Source organism: Clytia hemisphaerica, unplaced genomic scaffold (genome assembly GCF_902728285.1).
Source record: "Clytia hemisphaerica strain Z4C2 unplaced genomic scaffold, Clytia hemisphaerica genome assembly, whole genome shotgun sequence".
Taxonomy (NCBI): Eukaryota; Metazoa; Cnidaria; class Hydrozoa; order Leptothecata; family Clytiidae; genus Clytia; species Clytia hemisphaerica.
The window spans coordinates 620,767-639,368 of NW_027104391.1; the positions used below are offsets into that span (position 1 = coordinate 620,767).

The 18,602-nt window shown below is 34.8% G+C and overlaps 2 protein-coding genes across 3 annotated transcripts in view; one reads left to right on the forward strand and one right to left on the reverse strand.

Annotated features, from left to right (window-relative positions):
• Positions 1-1,224: 1,224 nt before the first annotated feature.
• LOC136819910 (amyloid-beta A4 precursor protein-binding family A member 2-like) overlaps positions 1,225-18,602 on the reverse strand; it is a 34,307-nt gene continuing 16,929 nt past the window's right edge. For both annotated transcript variants that reach the window (XM_067076152.1, XM_067076151.1), the window contains 9 exons: positions 18,537-18,595; positions 17,501-17,590; positions 16,587-16,688; positions 15,386-15,601; positions 8,290-8,469; positions 7,049-7,261; positions 5,920-6,039; positions 5,306-5,446; positions 1,225-4,268 (listed from right to left, as the gene is read on the reverse strand). In XM_067076152.1, the coding sequence (XP_066932253.1) occupies positions 4,197-4,268; positions 5,306-5,446; positions 5,920-6,039; positions 7,049-7,261; positions 8,290-8,469; positions 15,386-15,601; positions 16,587-16,688; positions 17,501-17,590; positions 18,537-18,595 (1,193 nt within the window). In that variant the 3' untranslated portion in view covers positions 1,225-4,196. The remainder of the gene's footprint in view (positions 4,269-5,305; positions 5,447-5,919; positions 6,040-7,048; positions 7,262-8,289; positions 8,470-15,385; positions 15,602-16,586; positions 16,689-17,500; positions 17,591-18,536; positions 18,596-18,602) is intronic.
• Positions 12,090-14,249, forward strand: LOC136819912 (paramyosin-like). The gene has a single exon (XM_067076153.1). It carries the CDS (start codon positions 12,113-12,115, stop codon positions 13,178-13,180), a length of 1,068 nt encoding a protein of 355 aa, XP_066932254.1. The 5' UTR covers positions 12,090-12,112; the 3' UTR covers positions 13,181-14,249.

Genomic DNA, 18,602 nt, shown 5'->3' on the forward strand with positions numbered 1-18,602 from the left:
ACTCTAATTAATTTGAAAGCTTGAAAGATTAGGAAGTAACAATTTCTAATATCGACTCGTCTCTAGGCTAGTCAAATATACGATAATACTGCTTCTGTTTCTTGTTTCTGTTTAGAAGCCACTGTATTTAATCTTTTTGAAATATGCGACATCAGGATGGTGATTAGAGTCGTCACTTCCATCTTGCAGTGGAAAGAGAACAAGGAAAAAGGCGTAATTTAAAACGAATAGATCGACAAAACTATCGATTCCACAGGCATAATCGCCAAAACCATCAATTGGACAAGCAGAATCAATGAAAACCATCAATAAAACAAGGAAAATAACCATAACCATCAATAGAAGAAGCAAAATTACCAAAACCATCAATTCAACAAGCAGAATCACCAAAACCATCAATAGAACGAGCAGAATCAATGAAAACCATCAATTCAACAAGCAGAATCAATGAAAACCATCAATAAAACAAAAAAATAACCATAACCATCAATTGAACGAGCAGAATCACCAAAAACCATCAATTCAACGAGAAGAATCACCAAAACCATCAATTCGACAAGCAGAATTAACAAAAACCATCAATAGAACGAGCAGAATCACTAAAAACTATCAATCAAACGAGCAAAATTAACAAAAACCATCAATAGAACGGGTAGATTCAACAAGAACCATCAATTGAACGAGCAGAATCACCAAAAACCATCAAGCAAACGAGCAGAATCAATGAAAACCATCAATAAAACAAGGAAAATAACCATAACCATCAATTTTAGGAGCAGAATCACCAAAAACCATCAATTAAACGAGAAGAATCACCAAAATCATCAATTGAACAAGCAGAATCACCAAAACCATCAATTGAACGAGCAGAAACTATCGATTCAAAAAGCAAAGTCATCAAAACCATAACCAACAAGTGAAATCAGCAAATCTGGTCATATTAGTCCCAATAAGGATCGTAAAATTCACAAAATCTTTCCTTTTTCCCCTCCTTTTTAGTCCCGCTAAGGGTCAAAAATTGGGCAGCACATACCCGTCAGCTCGCAACTCAAGTACCCCCTCCCGTGCCTTACTTTAAAAGAATATTCAAAGTAAGGATCTTGATCGCCCACGACACCAATCAAAATTTGCTGTAAGATTTGAAGTTCATTCGTATGTCATAAAATTCCCTGGCCTAGGATGAGGTAGTCGTGGGGGTTAAGGATCATTATACATAATCAAGAATTAATGGTAAAAAAGCAAACAAACGAAAAAGATATCTTATCAAAAAAAAAAATTCAAATAATTATCTAAAACAATTATAATATACATTACCTATAATACTAATTACTAATACACGTTTTTTTTATAAGGAACCTTAACTTTGCTCTGAGCCTGGAGTTCCTTATTTTAACAGAGAATTTCAGTCTCAGAGTTCCTTATCGAGTTCCTTACTACATAGGAAATTTTGAACTTTTTGCCCCTTGAAAGATCAAAATTTGAACAAATTAGTCCCAATAAGGTACATTATTTTCAAATCCACTTATTCTCAGCCTGAGCAGTTCCTTAACAATTCCTTATTTTTTGAACCATTTTCAGCCTCGAGTTCCTTATAAACGTGTTCCTTATAAAAAAAAAACGTGTACTTAGTTTTAAAGTTACTTAAAGTCAACAATATATGAAAATCCAAAGATAGTTTGTTAAATGTTGTTTTATAATAATGAATCTAAATAAATAATACCAAAACACAAAAAATATTATCCAAGAAGAAAAATATTATTTAATACCAGTTCTACTGTATAAAAACGAAATGCTGATAGGGGATAATTTTTCCTCTAAAAAGTACATTCGAAAATATTGACTCGAAGGCTACTTAGATCCAAAAGGTAAAAGTCAAACCAAACCTCTGTTACTCAAAACAACAATTCCACCAGTTAAATGAGGTTCGAAAGAAAAATCTTTCTCCACAAAGAGACTGTGATTTACCCTTGTACAAATTCATATAATCTTTTATATAGTAGGCGAGTGAGAGAGAGAAAATTGGATATCAAAATAAAAGGGAAAATAGTATTGTGTGTGGATATTAATATGAAAATTGAACTGAATTTTTATGAACAGATAACAATATAGTTTGGGTGAAAAAAAACTATGAAATATTTGAATAGAAAAATGAGATAATCTGATGAAATGAAGGGGTGCAAGTGAAAAAATCCAGTAAATAAATATCTCAGAGGAAAGGATGAAAAAAAATTGAATATATATAAATTTACTATCCTGCTAAAGCGAAGTTCAGTGGTTTCTATGGAAATCCAGTTTCTAATACCTAAAAATCGAAAATAAGGAACTCCAGGCTCAGAGCAAAGTTAAGGTTCCTTATAAAAAAAAAACGTATAAAGGGAGTTTCTTTCGAAGTTACAAGCATTTTATAAAGCAAGGTAAGCCAGGGGGTAAGTAATTAAGGCGAATGGATAAATGTAATACATGATATGCACCACTGCAATGTCTTCTATTCCACCCAATAGCTCATTGGTTGTAAGTGACGTAAAATCAGTCAATATATCACTTTCAGCCAATCAGCTATTGGGTGGAACGGAAGACATTGCAATGGTGCATATCATGAATAGCGCAATTAAGTGGCCCGTGAATATACAGTATATCTCAATTTTGAGCTTTTGCTTTTGCGGAGCGTGAAAGAGTCCCCCAGTTATTTTTTATATGGTTTATCAGAGAATATTAGGGGTTAACGTATTAAAAAGGGGTCAGTTTTAGATCAATATTGAAACTAACTACTCAAAAAGTCAACAAATTTTCTTAAAAAATTCTTGAATTAATAAAATAAATATTCCTTTTGCTAAAAAAAACAAAAAAAAAAAACAGGACAGCTAAAGTAAAAACGAAGAAGAAAATTCTACAAAAATTGGAGCTTAGTAAAGCACTAACCTTCGACTGTCTAGTTTTTATATGAGATGAATAACTGAACAAAAACCTAAATATAATTGCCGTCACAATAAACCGAATCTAACCTACTCCTCGACAATTTCATTGAAGCTTCTTGTAAACTTTATCTGCCAAGAAATAACGGTTCTCTTGTTTCCAGATTTCTCAATTCCTTTAAAAAAACGAAAAGTCTAATTTTTTGGTCCCATAAAATCAAACGTTTCCTTTCACTTATTTGTAATATAAATATTTGCCAAGTTTAAAATCCAACGTTCCATCTGCGAATGATAAAACAGGCGAATATCATATTTACTTTTCATGATCAGTCAGAAAGTCAGTCAGAAAACCAAAATAAAGTATATTCAAAAACAATTAGTTTGCACAAAAGCTTTTATACACCCTTGTGGCTGTCTCACTGCCCTCGTGAAAATAATTATTTTCCTGTGAAAAATTTCTATCGAAATTCCATTGGGCATAAAAGAATCTATCGTTTCCAATAGAAAGGTATTTTCCTCACTGAAGACAAAATTTTGGCCACGTTTTTAAGCGAGCAGGGGTCCCACCGGGTCTGTAACACAGGCGGTGTTTTTGTCTGCAGAATGCATAACTGACTAAAAGTGTTCACCATTCTTATCTAATCAAGGCAAACGAGAGGTTAAGGAAACATAGGGTAAAAGCTCAGATTCTAATTTTTCCATTTAACTGTGTGAATAAAACATCCTGCAAAGATCCATTGAAATGATCAGCAATGTTGGGATACATAGAACAACTTCGTCTCTTCATGTAGCAAATTTCAATGATCATATTCAACACCACAAATTACGAACCAGAGATAACCAATAACCACATATATCATCATACTATTTCCAAATATACTTTCCCCACTTTGAAAGAAGCATCACTGCTTACACTATATGAAGAATTTCCCGAGTTCATTTAGATGATGACTGGGGGTTATATCTCCAAAAGAATCAAATTGTTTATATGGTTGACTTCTTTGAAACTTCCTCGTCGATTTCCGCAGTTGGTGACCATCTAGGTAGATCTTTCATAACACCATTTCTTCTAATTTTTGTAAAAAAAAAAACACCTTTGAAAATGATACAATTTGAAATTTTTCATTTGCATTTTCTAGAACCATCTCTTGGGCCAATGATTCCAAACAAATAGAACCATCAAACTACCACTTCATTCTCTTCTACAACTACTTCTTTTTAAGAAGTTTGACCAATGAACTGCTTTTTCTCTTCTCAAAACACACGCTAGATGAAGGTCCGTGTTCACACGTGCAGAGGTTGATCATCACCAACCATTAAACGATACATGGCTACTGGCATCGTCTTCATACTTATCTGGAAAGAGAAAACAAAAATGAGGTTCTGAATCACAGATATCTTATGCTACCTTATTGGGGAAAATAACGTCGGTGAAAAGTGACGAAAATTTTGAGGGGGTGACGAAATTTTTCCCCGACGATTTTTTTCCCTGATATTTTATCACCCGACCAAAACTTTTACCCGATTTTATTATCCCCGACCAAAACTTTTACCCGATCTTTTTTCCAACCAAAATATAAATCCAAATTTTTTGTGCCTTTATTAACCGAAATTAGTGCTTTATACGTCGAATTACAAGATCTATTTTCGAGCAAGTGAAGGAAACCATTTCATTTGGACAATTTAGTCGGTTTGAAGTGACTAAATTGTAAATTTAGTCAGGGAAAAGTGACGAAATTGAAATTTTGGTCGGGGGAAAGTGACGAAAATGCCTCTAGGTGACGAAATTTATTTCCGACGAAAATAAACCCCGACTAAAAAAACTCCGACATTTTTTTCCCCGATAAGGTATTCACCATCTTTTATCAGATTTCTCTTTTTATTGAAAGTGGTACCACAAAATAGCCATTGTATTGTTAAAAATTGACGTCTAAACGGCACTCCATCGTCAAATGCATTCGACAAAAGTAGCTCTAGCGCTCTCGATGCATTTACACCATTAGTGTACCACTTTCAAAATAATTCCGATCAAAAGATCGCGCTTGACTAGGATCGAGAGACTTGATCTACGGTATATAAAGGTAAGTGATTATTTTAAGGGCAGAAAGCTTCGCGAAGTCAAAAAGTCGCAAAATTTAGCGAACTTAAGTTTCGCAAATTATGGTTTTAGGCGAAATTTCACAGATAGAACTTTCGCGAATTCATATAAAATTTACCTTTTTTGGTAACAAAAACTCATAAAACACGCAAAAATTTAGCAAACAGTGCAAAACTGAGTAGGAAAGTTTATTTTTCGCGAAAAAAACTTTGGCGTTTTTCAGGTTTAATTTCGCGAAAAAGGATCAAAAACATCTAGTTGTGACTGCGCTCGGTAAAACAAAAACATTCCTTACCGAGCCTATGGTGTTAGCCAATATATCCACGATATATTGATGTGATTTCGCCACAACGCTATCACCGTTTATCTCTATAATACGGTGGCCTACACGCACACCACCACGTTCAGCTATTCCTCCACGTAACAGACTACATATCTAATGGAGATAAAAGTGATTATCAGAAAATAAGGAGCACAAAACACGACTACTCAAATAAACATGTAACGTTGACATTTTACAGTGGAGTCTCCGTACCTCGAACACGCACGAGGAGGAACACAAATTTGTTCGAATTATGGAAATTTCGAGTTATGGAGCAAGGTTTATAAGGCATTAGATAAATTGTATGAAAATACATACATATCTTTGAGAACAGTAATAAAGGATTACTTCTTCTCGTATGTAAAAAAGTGGTATTGAAAAAAGTTGTCAAAAAATACAGTTGTCCTTCTATAAGTCGATGTTCAAGGGACCAGGGATTTCATTCGAATTATAGAAGGATTCGGATTACGGAAAGTATTTCATACAACTTTGCAGGTTGAAGGGACCAATATATTTTAGTTCGAATTATAGAAAGATTCGAATTGTAGAGGTTCGAGTTAGAGAGAGTTGACAGTGCCTTCACTTACCGTTCCGTTCTGCACACTGAATCCTAGTTGATATTTAGTGTCCGGTCTTGAAACAACAACATCAACGACTGGCGGACATGAAACCACTCGGAATATCACTCGCTCTGTTGACCTCGTATTCTAAAGTGTTGAAGAACAAAACAATAGACATTTTCATAAATTACATTACGAACATCGCTTGCCTCGTTTTGAAATTATTGATGATTATTAACTCCCAGCAGATTTCATTAAAACTACACGTTTTTTTTTTGTTAAGAAACACACTTTTAAGAAACACGAGGCTCAGAATGCCTAAAATTTCAGAAACATCTAAGAAACATGCTGAGGCTGAGAATGAAAAAATAACATTTTTTAATTTGGTTTTTTAAAGAACCTTCCAATCATCAAGGCAAAGTTCCAGAAAAATACTTACATAACAGTTAGAAACACTTGAGAAAGTCAAAAAAGCAATATAGAAGATAGGAAAGTACCGTAGAAAGACTATTGTATTATCAACATGCGTTAAAGATTTAAGCTTGAAAAAGTTTAGAAACATGTAAGAAACATTTAAGGCTCAAAAGGCCAATTTCTTAAGAAACATTGAGGCTGCTTGGTAAAACTGGTTTCTTAAAAAAAAAAAAACGTGTACTTCCTATTCATAAAAAAATCCTTAATCACCATGGTAATTGTTTAAATACGAGGCGAGTAATGTTCGTGACGTAATTTATGAAAAAGGTCTATTATTTTTTTGGAAACAAAAGTTATGTTAAAAGTTTTTTGAGTAAAGACTATCTATCTGGGTAATGCTTCAATGAATTGGACATTAGAACTTCTCGCACTCAGTGGGGTTCAATACATACGAAAGCTTATTTCGTGTACAGTGGCATATATATATAAACAGTCGAAATATGCACAAAAATGACTTTAAATGACTTGAATATCGTATGCCGATATGTTTTTTATGGTTTTGGAAAAGTCTCAATTTAAAAGTGCGTCATTATATAAGTGTCCGCCTTATCGAGGATTTATTGACAGTTTTAACCGACAAACATTCGTTTTAAAGAAGAGTGTCCGTCTTTAAAAAGTGCCAGATCCCACTTTATGATGAAATGTTATTTGTGAAAAAGTCAAAACCTTCCGAAAAACTTACCCTTAAAATTTCATTACATTCTGACAAAGGCAGCCCAACAAAACTAGCACCATTACACGTTAGAATGTGATCTCCGACCGTCAAACGCTGCGACCTAGCGGCGGCCGAATAGTTCGCCAGGTGAGCTATGAAAACTGTGGGAAGCATGGAGCCCCATCCAGACTCTAGGAGCATGATACCAAGAGGATCTCCACGACGTTTCTGCACCACAATCTAGATTGTAAAAAGCGATTCGTCATTAAAAAAAGGAGAAAATTTCGAGATTCGAGATTCATCATTGGAAATGGGGTTACAAACAATGTTGGGCAAAATGGGGTTATGAATTTTCAAAGTAAATTATCGTAGATGAAAAGAAGACTCTTGAACTATATAAGAACACAAGGCTTAGATAGCAAAAATACAAAGAAAAAGTTTTAAGAACATTTCTTGTGGACTCTTTGCTTTGTGGACTCTCACGCCAAATTTCTTACGAAAAACATAAAAATGATGAAAATAAGAATATTTTTTAAGTTAAGGAAATCCGAAGACTTCAAAATTTTTGGAGGTTTTTATAAAAAAAACAAATCAAACTAAAATGAAAAAAGACAGGACATTTTCAGTGAAATTTTCTACACTCTAAAATCAATGTGTCAAAAACTCGTGACAGGTTGCGGAAATCTCTTGCCGTTAATAGAGCTAACGATAGTTTGTTAGTAATGATCTAAGTCCTACCCAAAGAAATAGAAGCCCAAGGGGCTAGAAACGAATCTTGAAGCCACTGAATCCAACATAAGTTGCGCAGCCCGCGCGGGAAGCACGTCGGGTTCATCGCATGGCATGATGATACATTGAGCCAAAAAATAATCTTCATACTTTATAGGTGTACGAGATAGTTTGGATAAAGCAATTCATGCGAACAAGGAGCCAAACAAATTTAATTTGAGTTCCTTGAAAACAGATAAAACTATCTCACCATCTGTCTCAAATTTTCAAAAAAATCAATTTATTTTCCAATCGACTATCCGGTGATAGAGAGTTCTAGCGCCAAAACTGAGCTCGGTCCATACCTCCAATTCTACCACTCTTAAGGCTTTGCTTTTCCTTGCCTAGGGGAAATGTTAAAGATTCGCTTCTAGGCCTTCGGTCTTCTATTTCATTGGTCCTACCTACCACTCTGAGCTGATATCAAATGCAAAAATTTCGGAATGAAGAAATTAAATTATAATCAAAATGAAAATTAGAATTAATAAAATTGTTTTTACATCTCTCGCTTGTGAGTTGTCCGTTAATCGATCCAAATCTTGTCCGACAAGTTTTTGCGATTCTAACACGTTACCATATTCAGCTTCTTCCACGTGATCATGTGATATTCCATTGGTTGTTAAGAACTGACGGTACGCCATGTTGAAAGCTTGTCCGATCGCTTTGGCTATTTGTGAGGCCTAAGAAAAATGAAAAACTTAAGTTAAGTCTCTATAAAAGAAGAAACCAGCTGGGACACGTTTTTTCGACATTCATCTAAAGTTCACAACGTCCATATAACGTTACATGAACGTTGAAACAACGTTGTGTGTCAGCTGGAAAGTGATTAGATTCTGTATACCTATCAAACCTTGCACCAATCAGACACATGAAATTGGATTGGAGATTAACTTAATTACTGCTCCATTTTTATTTTCAAGTCAACTTGCCGGAAAAAGTGCTAAAACCTTCATTTTCCTAAGGGTCACAAAATCGCTCCCCCCCCCCCGTTTATAGATTTTTTTCGCCAAGAGTGCCCAAACTGGAGTTACAATCCACCTTTCTAGTCCTAGAGAAGTATGTAATACGATCACCATTATTTTTTGCGATGTTAGCTTTATTTAGTCTTATGCAAAAAAATGTATAGAAACCGTCCATAAGTGTCAAAAGACGTATCTGGAACGTTTTGAAAAGAACCTGTAACTTCGATCCCAAACTGTCAGAAACGTTAGAGATACGTTAAAACCGATTAAAGATTGGAAAAAGAATTTTCCATGCGCGAAAGTTTATATCCAAATTAGAAATGAAAATCTTTCTTGCATACTGATACTGTTACTGTTACTGACCCCAAACCAACGCAAAGCAAAATTAAAATCTCACACTTCTAAAAAACTATTAGTGAAACAAAACCTCCCAAGACAAGTTCTTAACACCTCTATATAACGGTTATAATGTACAAGAACTATGTTGAAACAAATTTTGAATTGAAGAATACAAACCGGCATCGAAAGTCTGAGTGAAGAGTGAAGGTAAACGAAAAACATGAAAAGAGTGAAGATTTAAACAATGATGTTAATACAAGGGTTTTTTCGGTTGCTTGTTAAAACCGAATAAACCATCTGCAAAGTTGTTCTTAGAGGTCGATCGAAATCAGAAAAAAAAACAATAATAATGTTTCTTTTTTATTTTATTTCTATGCTAGGCTAGATATTATGGTCATTTTTTCTCTCGTTCCCCTCTGTAACTAAAGAAATCGTTAAAAATATAGAATTTTTTCAACAATCGTAGACAACCAACGAATTTTTTAACCCACTACACTTATCTATAAACTCTATCGATCATCTAAAATGTTACAAAAGATAGTTATTGTTTGATGGGTAATAATCTCGAAAAAGAAAAAATTGAGACTTAACAAATATATAAATACGGGGTGCAAACATGAATGATTTTCAAAAAACAATGTCCTTGTTATTCACCTGGTGGGAGGGGTATTAATTAATCAAAACGATTCTGGTTCACATTATTCTTGTTTTATTTCTTCCCTTCTCGTATAAACACTCTTTATCTCCTAGGAAAACTTTAAGAATCAAATATTAACCAACAGTTATACCACTTGTAATATATGGGCTTTTTGGTCCCACATCCCCATCCCCGATTCGATGAGTTTGGCAATAAGCATACAATATTATGTTCGTGTTTGGTCCCTAGGGACAATGAATTCAATGGGATCGCTTTTGGATGACTTTTTGGTAGAGGAGGCGGCAGTGCCAAATCAATATCGATTCATGAGAAAACATAAATGCCTTGGAAAGGGGGAGTAAGGAGGGGTAGGGGGACAAGATGGGTGAGACTGTCCAAGCTAACGAAATGTAATAATATATTGTTATAATATTACCGCTAAATTAAAATTATCTATGACAAATTTAAGGCAAGTAATAAGCTACACCAATTTGACAGTCTCAAAAAAGAATCTCCATATTTTGAATCAATATTTATCTTTATGTGTTACAGTAGTCTAATTGTCTTTCAACACCCAACAAACAATAGCTATTTTGTTTGGGCCGAAAAAAAGTTCTCCGGGGACATCCTTAAGTACCCAATATTGATACGTTCCGTTGTAGACAGTTTCCATCATTGCCTTTCTGCGAGAAGACTTAAAAGAATGCTTCGGGTGAAGCAAAATAAACTCTCCTTTATTCAAAAGCATCGAATCCAAACCTTTCACTACAAAGGCATTAGAAAAGGATTGGCATTCTTTGTCAATATCATAGTTTACAAAGTTGACTTCCGAATGACAGGTACCAAAAGCTTTACACATGAACAAGAAATGTTCATTCAAATAAAGCTTTTTGTCTTCCATCGCACTGGCTAGATTTTCATACCATTCTTGGATGCCATGCATGGCTTGAAGCTTGGTTGCAGATATGTAATGATTCACACCCCATTCCAAACGTTCCATTAAAGGTAATTTCAAAGGATCTGCTATGTCTTCCTTTTTCTCCCTTTCATCTTTAACTTTCGTTTTCAGCATTTGGACTTCGTTGCGCAATGACTCGATAGTCTTTTCCATTTCGTTCTTCATTTTGATCATTTCAATTTTGTGCTCATTCTCTTTTTTGAGAAGTGCTCCATCCTTTTCTGCCATTTTCGACGCTAACTCTTTATCTTTCTCCGACATTTTCAGGGCCATTTCGTTATCCTTCTCTGCGATTTTCAGGGCCATTTCTTTATCTTTCTCTGCGATTTCTTTGTTCTTCTCGTTCAAACGATCTTTAAATTCAATTTCTTTAGCAGCTATTTGATTTGTTGAGTTGGAATCAACCACCATTTTGTTTGATTGTAACTATTGCACGCTCTTTAGTTTCATTAATTCATTTTCGTGCTTGAGCGATTGAACTTCTTTCTGCAACTCCAAAATCTTGGTTTTGTTGTCATTTTCTTCTTTTGACATTTTGTTGTCCAATTCCAAAAGTTGAATTTTGTGTTCCAACTTTAATGTTTGGATTTGTCGCTCATGCTCTTCCTTCAGTTTGGTCAACTCATTGTTGGCAGTTTGCTGAGGGTGGCTCATTGCTGTGGCGGCACAATGAGCCAAATTTCTTTCATTCGAGTGAGCTGAATTCATCTTTGACTGATATGAGTAACACGAACAAGCTTTTTCGATCGGTATTAAATTATAAGTACAACAGAGTACAACTATCACTTTCGAAAATATTTAGCATCATTGCATTTGCATACAATAACATAATATGATTTCGTAAGAGAGAAAGCATCAGATTACAAGGACTGTTTTGGAAAGCTTCAATTAATAATCATAAAGATGTATCTTTTTATAAGCATTTAAAAAAATAATGTCGCTGCCAATTTCTAAAAGTTAAACATTTGATTAATCGCTCGTGCTCTTCCTTGAGTTAAGTCATTTCATTGCTAACAGCTTGCTGACGGTTGTTTATTGCTGCGGCGGCAGGATTTCATTAAACCCATGGTTAAATTGTGGTCGAAGCAGTGCACTAATAACACCAAATCATTTGTTATATCAAGAAGTACAGCTCGTTTAGATTTGTACAAAGCAAATCTTTCGCTTTTGATTCAAGTGATAAAGTATGATAAAAAGATATTTAAGACAGTATAGGCACTATAGTGTTAAGGTACCAGCATGAGCTTGGCAACTAATACATAAAGCACTACTTTACCTCAAATTACTCTGCGATGTTTTGAGGCAAAATAACTCTAAATTGTTTGTGTTTCTAACTAAAAACACCAACCGTAATTTGATGCCCGGTGATGCGTCTGTCAACATGATTACCATTGTTTTTTCGCATACAAAAAGAAAAATAATTTTTTATGTTTATGATTCATGTTTTTTATATCACATGCCTGTGTATATGGTTACAGATTAATGAAACGGATTCCAAAATGAACTCGGCACATTTGGATGAAAGGAATTTAGCTCATTGTTCCGCCACAGCAGCAATGAGCAACACTCAGCAAACTGACAACGATGAGTTGACCAAACTGAAGGAAGAGCATGAGCGACAGATCCAAACATTGAAGTTGGAACACAAAATTGAACTTTTGGAAATGAACAACAAAATGTCAAAAGAAGAAAATGACAACAAAACCAAGATTTTGGAGTTGCAGAAAGAAGTTCAATCGCTCAAGCACGAAAATGAATTAATGAAACTAAAGAGCATGCACGAGCTACAATCAAACAAAATGGAGGTTGACTCGAACTTAGAAAAACAAATGGCTGCTAAAGAACTCGAGTTTAAAAACCAACTGAGTGTAAAAGACAAGGAAATATCTGAAAAAATTCAGACACACAGATTTGAAATCACTGAGATAAAAAATGAAATGGCTGAAAAAAACCAAGCACTACGTAATGAAAACGAAAAGCTGAAATCAAAATTTGGCATGAACATTTCGCAGACTGAAGGGACACAACTCCACCCTCTGTTTTATACTGATATTGAACGCATGGAATGGGGAGCCAAACATTATTTTCTGGGAGTAGAATCAGATGTGATGATGTATGATTCATACCAGCAATGGTATCAAAGTATCTACAATACGATGGGAGATCAACAACTCTACAAGTCCGAAAAATGTTTCTTTTTCAAACAATCTTTTGGAGAAACTTACGAAAATGTGTATTTTGTTGCAAAGAAGAGAGGAAGTCAACGAATAGAGGTGTCAAACGAATTTCAAGTTTCAGGATTAGACGATGAAAACTTAGATAATGGAAAATTTTTTCTACTTCATTCCAAAATATTGGCGAACTGCATCGAAAGTAAATTTAACAAGAAAAAGAATGATCATGATTGGTGGCAATTTGAGCAAGTCCCTCAAGAGCTTTACGTTTGTGATCGTTCTCGTATGGCAGCAATTGTCTGTTGGATTTCGAAAGAATAATTTTTCATGATGAACTTTATGAATTATGACCATTTCTTTGCTATTTCCTATTTCGTAAATACAATTGTACAGAAATTGATGATATCGATGTAGACGAACATTTGAATATTTTTTATTTTTTCTTAATGAAAGTTTCCTGAAAAAAATTGCCAACTTAAGCATTTAGTTTTAAAAGGTTTTATTTTAAATCATATGCAAAGTGGACTTTCCTCGTTCGCCGTACCAGACTTAAAAAGCTTCCGTCGTGCCTGCCAACCTTGCATAGCTTCTGATCTAGGAATGCTAGGGACTTGAAACTTGGCAGAAATAATCTCTACCATAAAAGGAATTCATAGAAAAAAAATTGCGTTTATGACGTCATCATAAGGTTTCACTATTACCGCTGACCAGTGAAAAAGTACTCTCAACTAAAATTGCAATTAAAGTTGAACCAGTAAAGATTTTTCAATTTTGTTTTGATTTTCGGAAAGCGGAAAAAGAAAATTATTAACGCATTTGCTGGTTTTAAATATATTGATAAAATTGACCTTTAAAATCTGTTCAGAAGATGAGTAATTTTTTCTAAAAACAATGACATCATTTTTAATGACTGCAACAATAATTGAAGTTAATTGGATGACCATATCAAAAGTTATGCTAAATTCAAGATTTTGTATTTTACAGGGTGTTTTAGATGGATTTTATGAAATGCCTGCACAAAAATAAGTCATAAAACCGGATTTAGTTAGTGTATAATTGTAAAATTTGGTATACATGCTGCTAATAAGATTATATTAAAAGTTCACAGAAACTTTCAGTATCAAACATTTTTTTCAGTGAGGTTTTAGCAGAAAAATGCCAGGGTGGTGGAAAACACCCCCTCCCCTGATAAAAATAGGGTTAAGGTTGTAAATATTCTGGTTTAAAAACAATGGCGAGTAAAGACAGGTATTTATATACATACGAGACCTTTTCAAACAAGAAGAAGACAAACAAGCAACATGCTGAACGGACCTACCTGGTGATCAAAATCAGATAAAAATAGGACAAATAGCAAGAGAGTAAGAAAGTGTAATGAGCAGCTTGAATATAGGCACTTTTCTGCCCAAATTTGCTCAAAAAATTATTTTTTGAAAATCAGGCACCATCAGAAATTAAATATTACCATTATAGCACTATACCACTATACCACTATAGCACTATGCAAAAAATAAGAAAAAAACACCAAGCCAATCTCGAGAAATGCTCATTTTCCCTAAATATGACAAAAGGGAGTTTCCCCAAATAAGAAAATCCGATTTTTACGGGCAAAACATTTTTTCCGGAAAAAACAGCTTGAGTTACGTTTTAGAGATACTTAATCTTTGTCCAAAAAAATTGAAAAAACTAATGAAGCAATTTCACACAAAGTCCAGAAAACCCCATTTTTAGGCACATTTTGGCCCAAATTTGCCCCAAAAAATTATATTTTGAAAATCGGACTTCAGATTTTAAATATTACCATATTACATCAAAGTACAAAAAATCTGAAAAAAATATCGATCCAATCACCAGAAACGCTCTTTTTCCCTAAAAATGACATAAGGGAATTTCCCCAAATAAGAAAAACCGATTTTTACGGCCAAAAAAAGTTTTCCGAAAAAAAACTGCTTCAGTCACTTTTTAGAGAACCTTGCTCTACATCTTTCTGCCAAAAATCAGGAAAAACTAATGAAGCAATTTTGCACCAAGTCCAAAAAAAACTTATTTTTAGGTAGTTTTTGGGCCAAACTCGCGAAAATCCGTATTTTACGACGAAAAAAAATTTTCCGAGAACAATTACTTCAGCCACATTTTAGGGTACCTTGCACTCTATCTTTCTGCCAAAAATCAGGAAAAACTAATGAAGCAATTTTGCACAAAGTCCAAAAAACCTTATTTTTAGGTAGTTTTTGGCCCAAATTTGCCCCCCCAAATTTTTTTTTAAAAATCGGGCTCCGGCACTTTTTGGGCATTGCTATTTTGTATCATTGTGCAAAAAATTAAAAAAGACTAATGAGCCGATCCCGAGAAAAGCTGCTAACAGACGAACGGACAACGGTCAAATTAAAGGACCTCCCGGTAGGTCCAATAAAATTGTTTACAGTTGTAGAAAGAAGTACGTAAAATCGCTTGATGAAACAGCTGTAAATGCATATTCTGGCTTTAACCTTAAAATTTCTAGAGACTTGAAGTGAATAAAGTTACCTCAATTTCCGCTTCGAACACGTGACAAATATTCTTGGACGTTTTCTTTTCTCGTCCACCGGTAATGTTGCCCAGCGTAATGGGTTGGCCTTGCTCAATATTGAAATCAGTTACTCCATCACTTGTTAACCTTCGGGCCATCAAGACCAAAATTTTTCCCATGTCACAAATAAAGCAGACAGTCCTTAATGCGTGGTCCATCATGACATCTTCAAACTGAAAACAAAGAATTCGGAATACTTTAAGCATACAAACTTTCGCGAGCAGAAACTTTCGCGATTTTCGCGAATTTTGGCCCTTTTTGCGAAAGTAAATGTCTTTGAAAATTCTTAACGGGGCAATTCGCGAATATTTATGCTCGCGAAATATTCTCAAAAAAATTGGAATTCTATAAAACCTCGAAATCGTAATAAATACCAAATTTTCGGCATATTACTATCCTTTAATCTGCTTTAATGCCTTTTCAATCCGTCTTTCGCGGATTTAAGGAATATTTTTCACTGTTAAGGCAAATTCTCATTTTTATCCAACGATTCGCGAATGTAAATGTCGCAAATTTCGCGATTTTTTGACCTCGCGAAAGTTTCTGCTCGCGAAAGTTTGTACGCCTAAAGTACAAGAATAAGAATATCTTCTATAAGAATATCAGGGTGAAAATTGGCCAAGTCGTAAGAAAAACCCTAAGAATACCCTCTAGGGTGAATTTCACAGAATTTGATAAGGTTACAGTCGTTTTGTATTTGGTTAACAGAAAAAAACTGCTTCCTTTGTTAGAGATAAATTGAAGTTTTGAGGAAGAAATGTAATTTTAACCCAAATGTTCACTCAAAAGTCCTCTCTCAAACTCTCAAATTGATCCTTTCAAAGTTTAAAAAAGTAAGAATACGTTAACAATATTTCACTCTCAATTTTGGCACTTTCTTAAAAATACTCGACTCTCATCCAAAGTACACTATTCTTATTAAGGAGATACTTTACAATACGACTTGTTACGGTTTATTAAAGAAAATGAGTAATTCGCCCTTCTTCAATCCTAACAAAAAGGGCATCAGTTACTTCAATTGGGGGCACTTCACTTTTTCAAGAATGCTTGCTTTACAGGCTGGCACGTGTTTTTAACTAACCCCTTACGCAATAATTTCAGAAAGACATTAAGCGTTCAAAAGTCTTTTGACATGAAACGACACGCAAACAAACAAACCTTGGTATCCTTGTTGATGATTTTGATTCTTTCCAATGAAATGAACATGTCAACATTTGTGCTGACGTCATCATCATCCTCATCATCGTCATCCCCCTCGTTCTAAGGAACAAAGAAAAAGAAGCGCATCGTAGTTTATCAAGTACATCTGTGAGGTAATTCATTGCAATCTTTTGAACTATAATATATAAAGCCAGACCTCATGACGCATTTTTTGAGAGGTGCCGAAAAAATTCCCGAAAGGCAGATCATTTTAAGTTAACACTCGACTATATTAGAATAGTCAGACATTGTCACGTTTTTTAAAAACCCATCTTTTGAAAGGAGCCAGGAAAACGCCCAAAAGGTCTTTCTAATGTTAACACGAACATAGTAAAATAGTCTGATATTATCACGTTTTAAACCCACCTTTTGAATAGAGCCAGAAAATCTACACGATCCAGCTCGATCATAGTAGAATAGTCAGTCATCAATAACTACGGTCTAAACCCAACTTTTAAGAAGCGCCAGAAAAACTTGCGAAAAGGAAGATTGTTTAAATTTTAATACAGCCATATAGCATAAATAATCAGCCGTGTGACAGTTTTAACCCAACTTTTGAGAAGTGACAGAAAAAATCTCGAAAGGCCGATCTTTTTATGCCAGATATTATCCAGCCTAATAAAAGACGAAGGAGTACAGAGTAGGTTCATTGGGAAGCTTTTATATTGATATGTTAGAATTGACGAGAAAGTGCGAGACCAAGGGTACCTCTTTGGTGTGTAATTCGAGTCAATAACATTATGATACATAGATATCTGGCACTTTTGTCACGTGATGAATATTGTTCACCTCATATGATGGAAAATATAGTTTACAAAGCAAAAGGTGCAAGTATATGGATGAAGAAAAAAATGATTTCAATTCGGTCTTACCTTGATTCGTTTATAAGCGTCTTGTGCTTGTTGCATTCTAGTCTCCTTGGTGACGGGATGCTGCGTTGTGATTTGACAGGATCCAAGGTACTGTGTGAAGAAAAATGTGATAAAAGTGAATATTATAAATGGACGTTTTTAACTTGGGTGATGATTATTATGTTTCCTTTCTGAAATACCCATGACCATGAGATATCGTTTTTGTGTGTTTTTTGGCAAGTATATGCCATGTCATCACTTTGACCAGTAGGGTAACCAAGATCGGAAATAATTTTTGATGACCACTTTGGCCTAAGAGCTGTTAAATTTGGGGCGGATAAAGGATACTGGCGCCTAAATTTGCGATTAAAGATGTCTCTTAAAGCCTCTTTGTCTTTCGGCGCCCTTATTGGGCGCTGGAGGGGTGGTTAGTTCCTCCTGTCTTCCTTGCCATCAAGTTCCTGGTATTAACCTACCTAAAGTACAGCATATTTCAAGACGTTTTAACGACTTTTGTAGATGCTTAAAATTAAATTGGAACCTCTTAGCTAACATTTGTGAAATTTGTGGTTGTGACATCCTTTACCAATATTCAATGTTGCCGATGGGCTGATCGGTTTTAATTGCATTGAGTCTTGACGGTCTTAACTTTGAAAATATGATACTGTCAAGACACTTTATATACCCTGGACCAAGAAGTTTCTCAATCCCGGCCAAGCAATATCTTTGATCGGAGTTTTCTTGAAAAGTGGTACCCTAATAGCGGCCGGCACTATTCAATAGCGATGTAAATGCATCGAGAGTGCTAGATTTACTCTCCCTCGAAAACTTTTGATGATGTAGCGCCGTTAGACGTTAATTTTTAACACTGCAATGGCTTCTTTACGGGTTCCAATTCAAAAAAAACTTCCATCAAAAATGGCGGATATAGCTTGGTCTAGGGGGGTATATAAAGGTCAAGACAAACAAATGTACACCAAAAAATCTAATATTGTGCATACTCATGATAATGGAAGTTTCAACACCCATCTAAAAATGTTATAGTACTTCCACTTACCTTCATTTTATATCGAACGCCAGAGTTTAAATCGTTTTCTGTGTGTGGCCCTTCTACGCCTGTAAT

What these genes read in the sequence shown, in the direction of transcription:
- LOC136819912 (XM_067076153.1), top strand. Translation starts at nt 12,113, where the DNA reads ATGTTTATGATTCATGTTTTTTATATCACATGCCTGTGTATATGGTTA.